The sequence below is a fragment of the Lepidochelys kempii genome, chromosome 22, assembly GCF_965140285.1.
Source record: "Lepidochelys kempii isolate rLepKem1 chromosome 22, rLepKem1.hap1, whole genome shotgun sequence".
Lineage (NCBI taxonomy): Eukaryota > Metazoa > Chordata > Testudines > Cheloniidae > Lepidochelys > Lepidochelys kempii.
This window is the reverse complement of record NC_136401.1, coordinates 9,151,306-9,170,253: the sequence shown is the minus strand read 5'-3', so window position 1 is coordinate 9,170,253 and position 18,948 is coordinate 9,151,306. Positions and strand designations below refer to the sequence as shown.

The 18,948-nt window shown below is 48.6% G+C and overlaps 1 protein-coding gene across 3 annotated transcripts in view; it reads left to right on the top strand.

The window, feature by feature from the left end:
* The window catches only part of ETS1 (ETS proto-oncogene 1, transcription factor), a 122,581-nt gene that overhangs the window by 78,227 nt on the left and 25,406 nt on the right, over window positions 1–18,948 (top strand). For 2 of the 3 annotated variants that reach the window (XM_073320613.2, XM_073320615.2), the window contains 4 exons: window positions 8,357–8,476; window positions 9,338–9,538; window positions 15,463–15,540; window positions 17,156–17,404. In XM_073320613.2, the coding sequence (XP_073176714.1) occupies window positions 8,357–8,476; window positions 9,338–9,538; window positions 15,463–15,540; window positions 17,156–17,404 (648 nt within the window). The remainder of the gene's footprint in view (window positions 1–8,356; window positions 8,477–9,337; window positions 9,539–15,462; window positions 15,541–17,155; window positions 17,405–18,948) is intronic. The other variant, XM_073320614.2, reaches the window with a different exon arrangement.

Here is an 18,948-nt window from a genome sequence, read left to right as displayed (position 1 = left end):
TGGGAAACTCAGCTCTTCCAGGTCTCAAAGGAGCGCAGCTTTGCCTGTCCTCCACCTGAAGCTGTGGATGGGTCTGGGCCTATGTGAAGCCCACACCCAAGTGGCCTCAGCAGACACGTTGGAGAAACTTGCCTGAGTCTTGGGTTTAGGCCACCTGAACCTGTCCCTGCTTTCAGCGAGTTTTGGTGGCCCCCACCTCTCCTTAGCAAGATCCACCCTCACCCCCGCTCCCTGTCTGTGATCTACCTTCTGTTCCCCTTCCCCCATGAGGGGAACCAGCAAGGGGATGGACAGTTGAGCAACAGGGGTGTGGAGAGCTCTGGGGGCAAAGCCTCCATGACTCCCAGCTGGCTGGCAAGTGAAAGCAGGTAGATGGAAAGTGAGTCTGCCCATAAGTGCAGAGAAGGGGTGTGGGAGGGGAGTTTGGCAAACCCAGCAGGGAGTGTGGCTTAGGGCTCATTGGAAAGAGGGGCGCGGGCCTTGGGGTGATCCAAGGTGCCTAGGTTGAGTAGATTGCTCATTACCACCCTACGGTCTGTTCTGGAGCAGAAGCCACACAGGGTGTCGGACAGACCAGCGCTGCAGCTAGCCTGGGGCTGTGCACCCCCTTCCCCCAGAGCTGTGTGTCTTCGTCCTTTGAGGAGCGAGGTGCTAAGGTGGGCACTGGTGGGAATCCATCCTTTCCCTTCTGCCACGAGGCTGTTCCTCTTTGCCCTGCCTGGCTGGCCCTTTCTCTCCTCGCAGGGTGAGTTGGATGCCAGTCTCAATGCCCCGTCCATTTCCCTGTTCCTTTCTACGTCTCCCCCGCAGTCCTCTCAGCCACCGCCTGCTCCCACGTTCTCCAGTTCCCGCCTCATGGCTCACACCTTCTGCGTTGTGGCAGCAGCCGCGACACCCCCCACCCCCACGTTTTCTCTGCTCTGGGCTTCCCGGCCCTCCTGCCTTCCTCATGTCACCCCTTCACACCCCTTGAGGCAGGGACCGGCTTTGCTGTCAAAGCTGGAGGAACAGGGCCTCCGCGCCACTGAGTCAAGCCAAACAGCTTCTGCTGCGGGGCATCCTGGTGTCATGAGCTTGTAGCTGCCGGCCCCCTCTGTTTGGCGTCAGGCCCCAGAGGAGCAGGGGGCATTGCCCTGACCAAGGGAGCTCTCAGCCTCCTGCCTGATAACCAGGCCGCAGAATCCCAGTGATCTTGCTTGATTAGCCAGGGAGCACAAGGGGGCCTGGGAGCGGGGGCAGGAGGCATTTCTCTTTTACCTGAGCGAACAGTGCCCTGGTTCCTGACCTCTGTGTCCATCCATCATAGAGAGGACAGGAGGGGCAGGCGCAGGGATGGCCAGGTCAGCTAGCTCCGCTCTGACCCACCGGGCATCCATTTATGTGCAGGCTACTGTGTAAAGTAGCGGGGGCTGGACAAGGACACACTGGTGCTTTTGGTGGGAAAGAAAATGAGCTGCTCATGGGAGTTTTCCAGGGGCATTGACTCCGTGGTGTGGAAACTTGGGATAAAAATGACTTTGCTCTCCCCTACACAGCCTAAGTGTTATTTATTTTGCGTAAGTAACCAGATGCTAGTGCCTTGGCATTAGTTAGAGGCACTTGCTTTTTGAGGTCAAATTCCCTAAAGTTCGTAAGTTTTCAACCTCTCCCTTTAAAAAAAACAAAAACAAAAAAAACAGTGAATAAAGAGTTTCTGAATGCAAAGCCAATTCAGGACAGCATGTGCTTGTAGCTGTGGGGGGAACTCTGGGACACCCTGACTCTTTGCTCGTTTGCTGTCTTAATCTCTCCAGCCCTGCTTTTGTAAAAGGTATTTAGATGCCTAATGCCCATTGGTTTCAGCGGGCATCAGGCACCTGAAAATTCAGACCCTCTGTCTTTTTGTATGTACAGCACCTAGCACAATGGGGTCCTGGTGCATGACTGGGGTTCCTAGTGCTACTGTGATACACCTAATAAACTGTATTTACTGTAATAAACAATGTACAGTGCCCAGCGGTCCCTGGTTGGGTCTCTTAGGTGCTACCACCATACAAATAATCAGTAATAATAAAAGCTGTCTCTGGATTTTGATGGGGCCCATGTAACTGATGCTGCTGCTAGAGCTGTTTGTCCCAGGATCTCCAGTCAGGGCAAGGTTTTCCGGTGCCTGGTGGTTTAGGGAGCCCATCCAGAGATGCCTGAAAGAGACTGGATTGGCGGAAGGTGTGGACTTGGCCCTTTCTGAAATTCAGGCCCATATAGAGAGCCTGAAGCTGGGCCCCCTTGTCACTTGTCACTCTGGAACACCTTGGCCTCATGAATCAGTCCTCATAACCACCCATGGGAGGTGCTTAAACATTACCTATCCCCTTTTCCGACATGGGGCAGCTAAGCCACAGAAGAAAATAGCCTGATTTTCAGAGCAACAACTCCCCTTGGCCGTTGGAAATCAGGTCATATGACCTTGTCTGTCATGATGCTGATCCTGCACCTTAGACGCCCAGGAGAGTTCAGTCATTGATTTCAGCAGGAGCAGGATGAAGCGTATTTCACCAGCAGTAAAACTCCAGCCATGGTAGCTACAGTAGAAGCTGTCGTGTGGACATGGTGGTAAAATCTCCTGGGCCCTGTCGGCCTGACAGCTTCCACTTTTGTTAAATATTTTTCGTGCAGTTGTAACGCCGACAGACCCCGGTCGTCAGCGGGAAGGATTGAACCCTGCTACCTCTGGAGCTTATTGCATGAGCCTCTAGTGCATGAGCTAAAAGCCAACTGGCTGTTAGTGCAGGCTGTAGAGCAGACTCATTTGATCTCTCTAAGTGGTCTCTGTGCCACTAGATGGGACAGAACCCCACACCCAAGAGGTGTGTGGGTTACCCAGTAGTGCCCAGAGGGCCCCATACATTGTTCCAGTGTGCCCAAATTCCTGACGTGCTTGTCAAGCTGGCTCGTATAAATGAGCTAGTTTCTTACAGGCATCGCAGTGGAGCTGGGTCTTAAGGAATGAGGGGTGGCCCATTATTCGTAGCACCCGGACAGAACAACACACGTTATCCCAGCTCAGACAAGACCTTAGTAACTGGTATGAAGCCCTGTAGTGAGTCAGTGCTGGGATTAGAACACCTAATCTCCTGACCGGCATGCAGACCACTACTCTAGTCTGTTTTCTGGTGCTTTTAAATGACGCTGCGAATTCCAAGAGATGCTTAGGAGAAACACTAGTTTGGCCTGGTTTAATACCCCCTGTCCCTAGAGAAACCCTTTCCAAGCCCTTGTTGTGGGTGTGGGTGTATGTGTTGAGGACAGGGGAAGTACACAGAGGAGCACGTGATATTTGGCTCAGGTTCGGTCTTGGAAACCAAGTGTAAGGTGGCAGCGGAAATTGAACCATCAGACTTTAGCCTTGTCCGTCCTTGGTATAAACGTTCTTCTTGGCGCTGACATCTGGGCTCCTGCTCCAAACCCACAGCACCTGTGACACTGGGCTGAGGTCTATGGGAGACAGAACGCTGGGGCCTGGTTTTTCTCTTCTATACCCTGGTGTAAATCAGGAGTAACTGCACTGAATTCAGGGGGACTCCGTCCATACCTGTGAGAGGAAAATCAATTCCACTCTGCACTTCGGGGAAATATAGGCTGGTTTAAAGGGGCAAAAAGGAAGATGATGGGTCTAATTTAAGTATCTCAAAACCAAGGTTGTCAGAGCTGAGATAGAGAGGGGTTCCTTCTCCAGAAAAGCCTCCAACTCAGCTGTCTGGGACTAGCCCACAAATGGATGTCTCAGCCCTGCCAAGGCTTATGCACGTGTGTAACTTCACCCGGCACCATTCCCATTGCACTCAGGCCTGTGTGTATTTTGGAGGATCGGGGCCCCAGTGTATGAAGTTCTAAAGAGAATTCATTTCACTCATAGCTACAGATCAAATAGGAAAAAATACAATAGAACACGTCAGAACACACTTTGAGTCTAATGTACGCTCTCCAACGAAGAAACTAGCGCTACATATTTGAAAGAGCAAATTTGGAAATTTAAGGTTTTGTACTTGTTTCAATGGTCTAGTTTCATACCCCCCCCCCAAAAAAAATCCCCAAGAAACATTGCAAATTTCTGTTTTTCTTCCTTTAGCTTGAAAATGGGCCCACTTTTCCCGCAAATTTACTAAACTTCCTTTGTGCAAAATGTTCATAGGGAATTCCTAAATTCTTGACATTTGAATAGGGGGCTGGGGACCCCACATATAAACAACTTTGCAGATGCTAATTTGCCTGTAATAAAATGGTGACAATATTTACAAACAGTTTCACAATTTTGCACATCTAAACATCCCTTCCTCCTCCCGGTACGTTGCCTAAAGAGTTCTGCTTTGCACATGTTTACGTGGTTGACTCAGTGGGAAACAAGGCTAGAGAAGTTTTCTTAGGTTAATCCTGAATCATCCTCCCATACAGAGAGAGCGAGCAATGAGCTGCAGTGTAACCAGCCTGCTAAGGGCAGGGGACAATGTATGCCTGTGTGGTCCCTGTAACCACAGAGTACAGAAAGCGAAGCCTTAAAAAGCAACTTGATGAAGCAGGGAAAGGCTCATTGATCCATTTTCACTCAGCATGATCTCAAAGCAGAAGATGGATAGTAGAGCTTTCTAGGGTTTCTGCTCATTCCTTCAAGCCTTCTCTAATAAACCCAGTAAATAACTGAATGCAGCATTTGAATCTGTTGTTTTCTAAGGTCCTGATTCTCCTATCAAAGCAAAATAACTCCTTGATTTACACAATGGCATGAGGGAGCGGAGAATCAGGTCATGAATTTTGAATGGAGTGTGTGAGGGGGAGGGGATAGTTTAAAAGCTATCTAAGCATGGAATTCTGTAATTTGTAATAGATGAGTGGCAGGGTGACTGGTTAGAGTGACTCATGGGGAAGGGAGTTAAAAAGCAAGAGCCAGTTTTGATTTAGCCTCTCTGGCTCCTCTGTTAGAGCCAGCTGCACATCATGCCCATGGTGACAAAAGGCAGAAGGGGCAAGGGTGGAGACAGTGAAACGATTTGGTTTGGTTTGTGATGGGACAGTGTTTAGACCAAGCTGTGTGACAGAATCCAAGAAAGGAATGTGGATTTTGCATCCTCGCTCTGAACAGCCCAGCTGAATATATGGGTCATGGGCAGATCTAGTTGCTATGCAGGGCTGTGGGCTCAAAGGTGGCTCTTCAGCGCTCAAGCTGCAATAGGATCTGTTCACATGGACCCCTGTGGAGTTCAAAGGGCTTCCCCAGAAGCACAGGGTGTCTGCACTAGAGGATCCCATTGAAGTAGCAGCCCTTTAAATAGTGCCTGTAAAAAAACAAAACAAATGCCGGCGCCCATCTCCATGTGCAAATCCTCCTGCATGTGCAAATACTGTAGCAAGTCACTTAGATGTTGATTGATTTGTGCACGCAGAGATGGGGATTTGAGCATGCAGATATAGCGGGCGCAGTTTTATGATAATGCAGCCCCTTGATATATTTCTGTGGACATGCTTCTATTTTTAGTATTTAAGTCTCAGTCAAAGATGGGTGGTTGGCAGGCTGGGATGGTCATGGAGTATTCAGAGCCTTTCACTGTGTAGGTCACCAGTTGAAATCCAGCCCAACTCTTTGAGGACTGGAGGTTGTTACTGCCTGATGACTGGCCTATGTGAAATGAGTTTCCAGCCTTTACACAAGTTCTTACTGTCTGTATTCCAAAAACACCCACCACCACAACTGGCTCTCATTGGGCAGTCTCTGCAGAGGGACCAGAGACTGAATTAACCACAAGGGCTGAGCTCCCCTATCTGCCCTTGAAAGGGTCCCTGCAGGCCAGGAATGGAGCAGGAAGCTTGCTTGGCTGATGCTGGGCTGCATCTACTCCATGGATGAACAGGGGACTTCAGGTCTGCAGAGCCATCTAGACCTTTTGCTAGCCTGGTTCAACACAGCACTTAGCGCTTATCTCTCATGGAAGTCAGGGGGACTTCAGCACATGCTGAAAGTGAAGTGCGTTGCTGACCTGGGGCCTAAATTCTCACACACGTTTTGAAAGGGTAATAAGGCCTGTGGCTACAGGACAGAGGCACAACTGCAGCTTCACTGCTGTCAGGTCTCTTAGTGTAGCTGCTCTAACCCGATGGGAGAGAGCTCTCGCTCATCAACTTAATTAATCCACCTCCAATAGGCGGCGGTAGCTATGTTGGTGGGAGAAGCTCTCCTGCCAATATAGCGCTGTCCACACTGGTGCTTAGGTCGGTGTAACTTGTGTCGCTTGGGGGGAAGGTTTATTCACACCCGTGAGCGACACAAGTTCTACTGACATAAGTGGTAGTGTAGACATGGCCGCAATAGAGTTGGCTGGGATTTCAACGAGAGCTACGATTTTTATTTTTTGGCAACCAGAGCCAGACAGTCATTAAAAAAAATAATCAGTTTTTTGGACACAAATGGAATTTTTTTGCCAGGAAAATTTCCCTTTTATTGAAAATCTTTTTGTCGTTCAAACAGAAACGTTTAGGTGAACTCCCAGATCTCCCGCTGACCTTAAGCCATTCATGTCACCACTCTGTACCTCAGTTTCCCCATTTGTAAAATCTACCTGACCTGCCTCCATAAAGTGCTTTGAGACCTACAGTGCTACAGCAGGGTTAAGGGCTTGGTGATGATTTATTTTACAATGACTTCCTTCTCCGGTCACATTATATTTCAGGAGTGTGTTTGAAAAATGAGCACTTCAAGGGTCAGATCTCGAATTGGGAGGACAGGGATTTTTTTAACAAACTTACATTATTGCAGCTTCCCTGAAAACCGAAGTGGTTCCTGCCATATAAACACTTCTCACCAGGATTTACTCCAAGATCCAAATTTCTGGGCTGACATCATTGGCTCTGGTAGGGGTGGCCATGCATTGCTCAGTGACTGACTCAGCAATTGCTTCACTGTATGGATTGTGCGTTATGTAACTCTGTGTTAATCTGGGATTTTCCAGCTCTTTGTTCGCCTCCTTTCTTGAATGGCTTTTCTGCTGGGTTTTCGTCACGCTGCGTCTTGTTACAAAAGGACTTTTTCCAGGATTCCCTTTGCTTCCACCTCCTCCTTTCTCTCTTTTTCCCTAGGATCTGTGGCTGGGAATCAAGCGCTGGGCATGGGGCAAACCAACTCAGGGGAAGTAATACTCCCTCCTCACACACACACCCTCTTTAGCTTTCACCTAATCAAAACCTTTTGGGGCACTTTGAAGTGTATTTTCCCCTTTTTCATGCTACCGGGTTCCACAGGGGACTTGTGAGGCTTAACTGATTGATGTCCGTGAAGCGCTTTGGTTGTAGGGCAGCCAGCCGCTCATTCTGTGATGGCTCAATCCTGGCCAGCCCTTAGACCTTGTAGAGTGATGTTATACCACGTAAACCCTGTAAATCAGAGAGCCGGAGATGGCATGTCTGTGTCTATCAACCTAGAGATTCCCTTTTGCATCTGTGCCAATGGAATTCTATCTCGGCTACACCACATCAGAACATTACAGTACTACGTAAATGCCCCAGTCCAGCAAAGCACTGAAGCTTTTAAGGATGTCTCTTTTAAGGATCTGAATAATCTGGTTGTAATCAATAGGACTATTCATGTGGGAAACCTACAGTTTCTGCTGACTTCAATGGGAGGCGCTGGTGCTCAGCATCTTTCAGGATCAGGCCCTAAAGGCATTTCCCAAAGCTGAGTGAAGTCAATGGGAAACTTTGGCATTGATTTCAATGGGCTTTGGAGCAAGACCCTAAGAGGTCTTCTAAAAATCATGTGTAGTAAACAATTTAAAGATATAATTATAGTGTAGATAATAGATTTGTGGTTTTCTGTTTAAAATCGCTAAGGTCTGACTTTCCCCATCTTAATAATAATAAACCTAGCTCTTGCATAGTGCTTTTCATCAGGAGATCTCAAAGCACGTTGCAAAGGAAGTCTGTACCATTACGTGCTTTTGCACTGGTATAACTCCATTGACATCAGTGAAGGAGTTACTCCTGTTTTACACCAGATAACTGAAAAGAGAATCAGGCCCATTGTTTTTAACCCAGCAGTGTCCTCACCCAAGAACATCCTTGAACCATGGCATGACCCCAGGTTAAAACTACCACTTCCAACCTGTGCTGCATTGAAGTGATATGTTGTCACATGATATCCTGCTGGGGAGTTTGTGGGTGAAGTTATAAGGCAGCTGGGAGGAGGTTTAAATTCACGTTGTTTGGCTCACTTATTTTTCTGATTCAGTTCTGGATGTATAATTCCTGTGGCTCCAAACTCCGTAATCTTCTCCCTTAGTGGGGCATGAGATTCGGTGAGTTGTTTATTTGTCTCTTCCTCTGCTTCTTTCAGATATGGAATGTGCAGATGTGCCTTTGCTAACCCCGAGCAGTAAAGAAATGATGTCCCAGGCGCTGAAGGCCACCTTCAGTGGCTTCACGAAAGAGCAACAGCGGCTGGGAATCCCCAAAGGTACGGCACAGTAGTGCCCAATGGCAGAGCTCTGTGCAACAGGCAAAACCGTGATAAACCAGAGGCATTTCTTCATCTGAAATATCCACTTCTCCAAACCTCTTGCTCCTTTCCATTCCATCTTTCTTGCCATCACCTTGATCCCTGGCTTCTCTGGCTGGAGGATATCACACAAGTGATATCTTCCTCCATTGCTTGATGGATTGATCTATGTGATCTCTGTCCACCCCATTCAGAAGTTGAGACAATCTTTGCTCTCATCTACCCCAGTGAGCAATATCGCTTTAATTGAGTTCCCTCTCGAGGCAGCACAGGGACCCTCTATCCAATGGGTCATGAATATTGTGCCATGGAAGAGTTTCAGCTCTGTTAATTTTTACTATGGGCAGAAGTGTCAGGTGTCTTTTGGCACGACCTGCAAGGTGCTTGTGATTTGAATGAAAAAAGAAAAGACACTGGAAGACTGATGCCCTTAGGTAGAACATGGGCTGTTATAAACTTTGTCTCAAGCCAGGGTTAGGAGCACAGAAAGACGCTGCAGTGACAGACTAAAGTAACACTCAGCCCTATCGGATGAAGCTAAACTGATGATGTTCTCCACCATTGTACATTATACTTATGTCAACCCAAAGGTGGGATCTGTGGGGCACGGCACCTGTCTGCATAGTTGTAGGGATTGCTGATATTTTGGTCCCCACTGAAGTGGTATGTCTGTAACACATGATGATTAAACAGCTGCTGTGTTCCACACTAGAAGCAGCTGCATTTCAGGGGGCGGGTGTAGTGACCACTGTAGATCCCTGACCATTAACTTCCTGAGAAGTCTTATTAACGGCTCTCTCCCGTGACCCCTTGGTGCAGACCCCCAGCAGTGGACGGAGACTCATGTACGGGACTGGGTGATGTGGGCTGTGAATGAATTCAGTCTGAAGGATGTGGATTTCCAGAAGTTCTGCATGAACGGGGCTGCCCTCTGCGCTCTGGGCAAGGACTGCTTCCTCGAGCTAGCGCCTGACTTCGTGGGAGATATTCTCTGGGAACATCTGGAGATCCTACAGAAAGGTAATTGAGTGGGTCACCACATGGGCTACACCAAGGGGCCTTGGATGCATGTATTAGAGGCAAACTGAATCTCAGGCCCTCCAAGAGCCCAGCTTAAGGTCTGACTACAGTAGGATTCAGTAATTTACCAACCCCTGGCACAGTGATGCCTCCAGACTTTTCAGCTAAACAGAATCTAGAGAGGACGTATGTGGATGGGAGACCTCTAAGGAAGATACAGGTGTGGCTGGAAGTGGTGTTTGTGGCTCTATGCAGCTAGGGTTGCCAGGTCAGGTTGACGAGCCTGGGGCTATGGCGGGCTCCCTGCCTGCCCTACCTCTGCATGGCTCCCGGAAGTGGCCGCCAGGTCCTTACGGCCCCTAGGCGGATGGCCTGCCAGGGAGGCTCCCCGCGCTGCCCCTGCCTTGAGTACCGACTCCGCAGCTCCCATTGGCTGGGAACTGCGACCAATGGGAGCTGCGGGGACAGTGCCTACGGGCATGAGGGCAGCACACGGAGCCTCCCTGGATGCCCATGCGCCTAGGGGCTGCAGGGACCTGACGGCCACTTCCTGGGAGCCGCGGTAAGCGCCGCTGGGACCCTGCACCCCATTCTGCACCCCAACCCCCTGCCCCAGCCTGGCGTCCCCTCCCACACCCAAACTTCCTCCCAGAGCTTGCAACCCCCCAACACCCTGCCCCAGCCCTGAGTCCCCTCCTGCACCCGAAACCCCTCATCCCCAGCCCCACCCCGGAGCTCGCACCTCCAGCCTGAGCCCTCCCCCGGACCCCAGCTCCCAGCCTGGATCCCCCTCCTTCACTCCAAACCCCTCACCCCTGGCTCCACTCCAGAACCCCCCCCCACAGGTAGAGTCCTCAAACCCCTGCCCCCCAACCCTCTGCCCCAGCCCGGAGCCCTCTCCTGCACCCTGAACCCCTCATTTCTGGCCCCACCCAGAACCCACACCCCCAGCCCAGAGCCTATATCCCCCTGGCACCCAACTCCCTTCTCCAGCCCGGCGCCCTCTTCGCACCCTGAACCCCTCATTTCTGGCCCCACCCGGAGCGCACACCCACAGCCCAGAGCCCATATCCCCCTGGAACCCCAACTCCGTGCCCCAGCCTGGAGCCCTCTCACGCACCCCAAACCCTTCATCCCCAGCCCCACCCCAGAGCCCGCACCCCCAGCTGGAGCTCTCACCCCACTCCCGCACCCCAGCCCGGTGAAAGTGAGTGAGAGTGGGGGAAAGTGAGCAATGGAGGGAGGGGGGATGGAGCGAGCGGGGGTGGGGCCTCGGAGAAGGGGTGGGGCCTTGGGAAGGGGCGGGGCCGGGGTGTTCCGTTTTGTGCAATTAGAAAGTTGGCTACCCTATGCAGCTGATGTCCTTTTCTCTGAGGGTCTGTCTACCTTTCATTGGGGGGAGGGGAAGGGGGTGATTCTCAGCTTGTATGCACATCCCCAGGCTAGCTCAGCTTGACTGAGTGCCTAAAAATAGGAGCGTGTCCATGGCAGCACGGGCGGGGCTCACGTTAGTCACCCTAAGTACAATCCTGCTGGACGCCTGGTACATGCTCAGATGGGTAGCCTGCGCCATGGCCCATGCCGCTGTGGATGCATGGCTGTTTTTAGGCTCTAGCTTGGGTACACCTGTGCATGCTGAGAATCACAGCGCCCTGCTCAAATGTAGACATACCCGAGTCAGCACTGGCTGCTGCTGGAGATGTCGTTCCGATAAAACATAAAGCAGAGGGTCCTGGCCAGTTGTGGTCAGTGAAGAGCTCCTGGCACTCTTTGAAAGAGGAAGGGTGTTAACACCAGCTTCTTGGCTGAATTCCAGGGCAAGGCAGGGACATTCTGCATTCCTAGAAATGAAAGTGTTTTTTTTTCCAAGGCATTCACCTTTGGCCTAACTGGTTCCATTGGGAATTTTAATCATTGACTTCAATGGGAGCAGCTAGGCCAACACTTTTAAATCACACCCAAACTTTCCAGTCGCAACTGGAAACTATTTTTCTTTGTTCCTTGGGTGTGGTTAAACAGCAGCTGTGTTCCACACCAGAGGTGGCTGCATTTCAGAGGGGGTGGGTGAAGTGATCTCTGTCTGATCCGATATCTTGGAGTGACAGAGCTACCTAAGTGGCTGATGAGGAGCCTGGGCTGTGTAATTGAGACACGAATAGTGGCAACAGGCACATCCAGTTCAGCGAAGTACTAAAGCACATGCTTGACTTTAAACATCTGCTGTAATCTCATTAATTTCCCCGAGATTTATGGCCCACTGAAGTCAATAGAATGGGCTTTGGATCTGGCATGTGCTGAATTGCTTTGCTGAATGGGGGCTAAAGATCTGGAGCAAGTGAAGAAGACGGTAGGTTTTAGGACCCCCTGAAGATACTGTTCCTTCACTGAGAATTTAAAGGAGCAGCTGCCCTAGTTTGAATCAGTGGCGATCTTGAGACTACCTTGCTGCATTCTCCCTACTGGGCTACTAAGGAATTACTAACACACGGTGAAGGGCCCAGAAAACTCAGGGGCACTGAGCAAATTAAAACACTCTGTAGCCCACTCTCGACCCGGTGATACAGCATCTAGTTCTTCCTAGGGCTGTTCCATAGCCCAAGCTTCCATTGCATTACGTATCCATATCCACGGCACCCACCGCCTGCCCTTGCCAGTAATCCAACTTGGGTGGCTCGGAGAGGAGGGGGATTTTGTGCCGTCCAAGAAACGCATTGTCAAATGGAGGTTAATTACTGATTGCTAATTTTACTGTCACCAGTGGTTTGAGAAGGTAAACATGGATGTGCATGGGAGCTGCAGAAGCCTGTGTTTTTCTGCTCCTTGTTTGGCTCTAGCGTCTTTTCAGTTCTTTTCTTTTTCCGTTCGTTTTTATTGAGCGCTTGGTAAAGTCACCCACGGTAGCGGGATGGTCTTGTGGTTAAGGCACTCTGTTGGTACTCAGGAGGTGTGGTTTCAATTCCCAGCTCTTCTACCAACTCCCTGGGGCAAGTCACTTGGGCTGAGATCCTAAAAGGTATTTAAGTGTTGAACTCCCACTGATTTCCCTTTGAGCATCTGGGCCGAAGTGACATACCCAACGAGTCTATGCCAGAGCTGGGAATTGATTCAGTGGGAGCTAGGTGCCTAAATACCTTTGAGGATATGGTGTTCTTTGCCTCGGTTTCCCCAGCTGTGAAATATGGAGAATGCTTTCCTACCTCACAGGGGGCGTTGTGAGGTTAAATCTATTACATATGTAGGGGCTCAGACTTTGCGGTAATGAAGGTCATGTAATTACCTAGGTAGATAGATGTCCTTAGAAGAAAACTAAAAGTCTTTTTACAGGCTAGGTCCTGGATTCAGCACTGGCTGTTTCTCCTGCAAGAGTGTGAGGACAAGAATAAAGTTGCAGTTCTGTCCATCTTATCCTCTGGATGAGGAACTGGGACTCAGGATGCCTGCGTTCTATTTCCAGCTGTTCTCCACACATGCTGTGTCACCTTGTGCAAATCATGTAGAGCCTCCGTGCCTCAGTTTCCCTGTCTGTAAAACACAGTTATCTGCATGCCTCTCAGAGGCCCAGGGAAATGTTTGTAAATCACTTTGTGATCCTTGGCTGAAAAGTATTTATGAATAATAAAAAGGGCAGAAACCTTGTGACTTCCAAACTAGGAAGACAGGGCCTGATCCTGCTCCTAATACAGTCAATGGGAAGGCTCCTTATTATTCACATAATAATGCCACCCAAAAGCTCTGCCTCAAATCAGGGCTCCATTGCTCTAGGTGCTGTACAAACACAGAGTCTCTGCTAGGTTTTAAAGTCTAATTGGACAAGACAGATTTTTCTATTCATGTTTTACAGATGGGAAACTGAGGCACAGAGCGATGGAGCAAATTACCCATTGTGCATTGGCCGAGCTGGGAATTGAGCAAACATTTCTTGAATCTTAATCTAGTGTCTTAATCATGAGCCCTTCGTTCCCAAGAGTAGCTGGTCATTCTCATCAGCGGGAGCGGGACCAGGGCCTTGTCTGTTAGACCCAAAGCATGTAGCTTCACCTTCACTAAACCACCCAGAAGCATTAGGTCACATGAGGACACATGGCAACCTCCCAGTCCCTCTTATTAAGATGCTTCTCCTGTTAGCTCTTTCAGAGCGAGTGACTCACCTACCACAGGCTGCACAAGGTATAAAAATGGCAGCAGCTGGGCGACTTTTCCTTCATGAATTTGGGTGTTTGCAGTCGTATTTTTCCAGATTTCTTCCTAAAATAACTTCCATTTACCAGCAGCCATCAGTGCCCTCTGCATGACTGTAAACCTAGCTGAAAGTTGCCCTTTTTAACCTAGTCCCACCCTTTCCCTGTGGTCACCCACCCTGCCGCTTGGCAGACTCCGTGGGGAGGGGAAAAGCACACTCGGGATTAGGTCTCTCTCCACAAAACCTTCCTTTGTTTAAGAATATTTTCCACCCTGCAATCCCAGGCGAGGAGGCCAAAATTAGCCTCCTTCGAGTGAACGTGCATTATCTTTGGTTAGTTTTTCTCCAGCCTCAGCAGAAATAAACACAGGCAGAGCAATTCGTGCTTTTATTTTTGTTGCCCTTTGTAATGTCACATTACCCTGTTTCTATCCATGCGCTCTGCAGCTGCTCCTGCAATGAACGAGGTGGGAACGACAAGAGCCAGAGCAGACACTGTGCAGCTTCCAAACTGGGAAGACAAAATTGGCTTCCGCATGGGAAAGCACTGATGTGATGGATGGAAAGGGGTGAACTGAGATGTGTACTGAGTGTACAGTTATTATTATTAATTCATTTCCAAGATCAGGCCCCACTGTGCTAGGCACTGTACATACAGCAGAACCTCCGAGTTCTGAACACCCCAGGAATGGAGGTTGTTCTTAACTCTGAACAAAAGGTTATGGTGGTTCTTCCAAAAGTTTACAACTGGACATTGACTTAATACAGCTTGGAAACTTTACTATGCAGAAGAAAAACGCTGCTTTCCCTTCATTGTTTTAGGAGTTTACCTTTAACACAGTTCTGTACTGTATTTGCTTTTTTTTTTTTTTTTTTTGGTCTTTCATTTTGTCTCTCCTGCTGCCTGATTGCGTACATCTGTTTCCAAATGAGGTGTGTGGTTGACCGGTCAGTTCGTGACTCTGGTGTTCGTGACTCTGAGGTGCTACCTCACACACACCGTAGAGTATTAAGTCGGAGTAAGTTGGTAGCTCTGCAGCAATGCCTCATGAGTGTAGGAACAGCATCTCCAGTGCCTTGCACCTTTTCCTTTGCACATGAGCAGGGTAGGAGCAGCAGAGGGGTGTATGGCCAACACACAGATGTGTTTTGGGCATACACAAGCAGCTAAAGCTGGTTGAAAAATGGGGAAATTTTTCTGAAACAATGTGTCCCTGTTTTTCATTTAAAAAAAACAACAGGTTAAACAATGAAAAGGAGCCAAAATTAATGGAAACAAAACAATTAAAGTATAATAATCTATATAGCGAGATGACATGATTGTTGCTCTGAAGCTTAGAATGTTGAACCAGCGTGAAGCCTGGCTGAGAGCTCTTTTTTGTTCCAAATATCACCAGGTTCAGTCATCAGCTCTTTTACACTTGATCCATATCACCTGTACAGCACCACGGGATTTCAACAAGTAATTAATAATATTTCAGTAGTGCCTAGAGCTTCCAGCTGAGATGGAACCTTATTCAGCATTCTCAAAAATCACAGCTAGGTTTTTCCAAAGAATCTAAGGGAGTTAGGCACCCAGTTCAATGGGATTTGGACACCTAACTTGCTTCTGATCCTTTGAAAATCCCAGGTTAAATGGAAGCTGAATACTTTTGGAAATTCTGACCTCCATGTATAACTGAGAGTTTCAGCATAGGTGAGATTCCTGTGAGCTTGTTTCTTTAACTCCCCTTTCTTCTTTTAGATGAGATAAAGCCATACTCAGCTAACGGAGTGAACCCTGCGTACCCAGAATCCCGCTATACATCGGACTACTTCATTAGTAAGTCTGAGCCCCTTTTTCCCAAAGCTGCTCCTCTTTTCCTCCAAATAGTCCAGCATATTAACATGATTGCATCTGGCTTACAGTGGGCTGGCCACTAGCCTATTTAAAATAGCTGGAAGTTGTTAGAAAAGTGACAGTTGTTCTAGGGTTATCTCTTTTTTCAGTCTTCTGAGCCCAAACTGATTTGTGTGCTGACAAATTACTGCCCCAGTCGTGGCAGAATGTGCAGCTTTCATGGTATGATTATCCCTCTTCTGTCTTGTGTCCTTTGATCATCAGAAAGATATCTAATGTGGGGGGTCATCATTAGGCTTCAGAGTTAACATTCACTGAGACTGACCGGAGAAGTGCACACTTTCGAGCTGTTGCATCAGACGTTCTGTGGTCTCAGACAGACGTCACTTCATCAGTCTAAAACTTAAGCCTACATTTTTAGAAGTGGTCTCTGCTTTTTGTTGCCTAGATTCTGGGCAATCAACCTGAGACCCTTAGGACCTGACTTTCAGAGCATCTGCCCCTCCCACTGATTTTGAGTGGCATTGTGAGTTCTCAGCATTTCTGAAAAAAAGGCCCACAGTGTCTCAAATCAGGTACATCAAAATCCAGGCATTTTTGAAAATTTGGGCCTTAATATCATTTAAATGAGAGTTTAGATTCTGTAGCTCCAGATGGCAGCCATCCAGGGAAAGTGCTGGGTCCCTAATCTGGCATGATCCAACCCCAGTGCCAGCGCTTCAGAGCCCATACAGCAGGGAAAGATTCCATTATGCTTCGTGCACCATTGACAGAATCATCCGCTAAATTTGGATTCCAGACTCTCTCCGGTCAGTGGGAAGGGTTGGAGCAGAAAGGAACTCGCTTGGCTTTGATGCCAGGTGAAGCATGCTAGGCCAGCAGTGAGGGGAATCTTGTTTTTGATATGTAAACAGCAGATTTCATCTGAAAGTGGTTGAAGGAGAATAAGTGTAGAGCAGGGAGATGTCATTCTACAGGGGGGATTCTCCTGGCTGCCACTGCTTTTTAGGGAGGAAGAAAGTGCTAATCCTACTCCAGCATGCTACATAGAGCAGCAGTGCAACCCTTGCGTAAGTCCCACTACTTCTGATTATCCTAACATGCTGTTTACTCTGAAACCTAATGACAACACATATTCTCTCCTCGTGATTGTGAAGGTGAGCAACCTCCATGTCTGCCATGTCAATTGACATCCAGCTCCATTGTGATGTCAAGGACCCTCCTCTGCCTTTTCATACTCCATTTCCTGGGGAAACTGCTAGGAGCCTCCCTCTCGTGGTTTATCCAACCCTTCCTCCCATAACAGCTCTGCGGTTGCTCCTATTTGCTTATGGCCCAATCTGGTGCCCACTGAAATCAACGGAAGTTCTTCTTATTTGTTACTATTTATTATTTGTACTGTGGTCTGAAATCGGGGTGCCTTTGTGCTAGGCGTTGTACATCCAGACAATAGTAATTAAAAATATACCCAAAGATCTCACGATATCAGCATGTTACAGGAGACGAGAGGTAGAAACAGCAGTGGTCTGTTTAGCTTTGAGTCGTTGTCTTTTCGGTCAATCGCTAACATTAACCCACCCAGTTGCTCCTCCTGCAGGTTATGGCATCGAGCACGCTCAGTGCGTACCTCCGTCCGAGTTCTCCGAGCCCAGCTTTATCACAGAGTCCTACCAGACCCTCCATCCGATCAGCTCAGAGGAGCTCTTCTCCCTCAAGTACGAGAATGACTACCCGTCGGTCATCCTGCGTGACCCTGTCCAGACGGACTCCCTGCAGACAGACTACTTCACGATCAAGCAGGAAGTTGTAACACCAGATAACATGTGTATGGGGCGCACCAGTCGAGGTAAGGGCCTGGAGTCTCTCGAGCCTCTGCTTGGTTTCTCCCTGCACCCTGGGTGTTCCCCTCCCTTCCCCTGTACACGCAGAAGGGTCCCCTCTACCCTGGATGTTCCTTTTCAGGAGTCACCAGCAAAGAAACCATCAGCGCCCCATAACTAGTTCCACAGTGTCTGTTAGCCAAGGGTCTATATAACGTCCCAAAGCTTCCACGGGGTAAAATAATCCTAATGAATATTAGATCTCAAAGCGCTTTACAAAGGAGGCCCATATCATTTTACAGCTGGGGAAACTGAGGCACGGAGCGGCACGGTGACTTGCCCTAAATCACCCAGCAGGCCAGCAGCAGAGCCAGGAATGGAACCTAGGTCTTCTGAGTCCCAGTCCGGTGCTCTAGCCCCTCGGTAGCACTGCCTCCCGTTTGATTTCAGTGACACGACTGCAGTTTACATTAGCTGAGAATCTGGCCCAATGAATGGAACCTCACTGCTCCGATGTGAGGCGAGTGTTGTTTTCCCCATTTTAGAGGTAGGTTAACTGAGTCGGAGAGAAGGGCACTGGCTTGTCTCAGTTCAACATGAGGTCAATAGCAGAGCCAGGAATAGAACCTGGAACACCCTAAACCAACACCAAATGCCTTTCTAGGGTAACATTATTTAACTCCAAACACACAGAACCAGATTCTGCCCTGGTCTGAGTGGATTTGGCTCCACTGAAGTCAAAGCAGCTACACTGTTTTACACCAGCTGAGGCACTGGCTCATAAGTCCTATGCAAAGAGCAGGTGTTATCCATAGAGCACAAAACCATTTACAAAGGAGGGGATCGTTATCCCAATTTTACAGATGGAGAAACTGAGGCACAGAGTAGCAACGTGACCTGCCAGAGATCGCACTCTGAGCAGAACCCAGGTATCTCCCAGGACTTATCAGAATGCCAGTGTCGATACGAATTGGTCTTGATGCTCAATGTTACGTCTGTTTAATTTTTTAATGTGGAACAAGAACTGAAAAATGCCATGGGTTGGATCTTTGGGAAAAATCAAGCTGCTTTGCCAATCCCAGCATCATGCCCCCACTCACTGGAATCACATGTATGTCCGATGAAGTGAGCTGTAGCTCACGAAAGCTTATGCTCAAATAAATTGGTTAGTCTCTAAGGTGCCACAAATACTCCTTTTCTTTTTGCGAATACAGACTAACACGGCTGTTACTCTGAAACCATCGGGGCTATTTTCATTATTCTCCTCTTCTTTTTTTTAATTTCCAAGCTGGGAAAAGGTTGTTTGGGAGGGTTATTTTTTTTAAAAAACAACAACTTCGGCTGGTTAAACATTTATATAACACAGTCAAATTAGGCAGAATGTGGCAAGCCAAGGGGCAGCTGTGTTGCAATTTTAGGCAAGCCCTTTTGCAAGGGCTGTTTTTGCAGATCAGCTTCTAATTTGGTTCCTTCTCTTCTCTTGAACTTTAAAGCAGGCGTCTTGGTAATTCTTACTGAAATACTTTCACTATCATGACTCAATCTTATACCGGCCTACAGGCCCCACAAG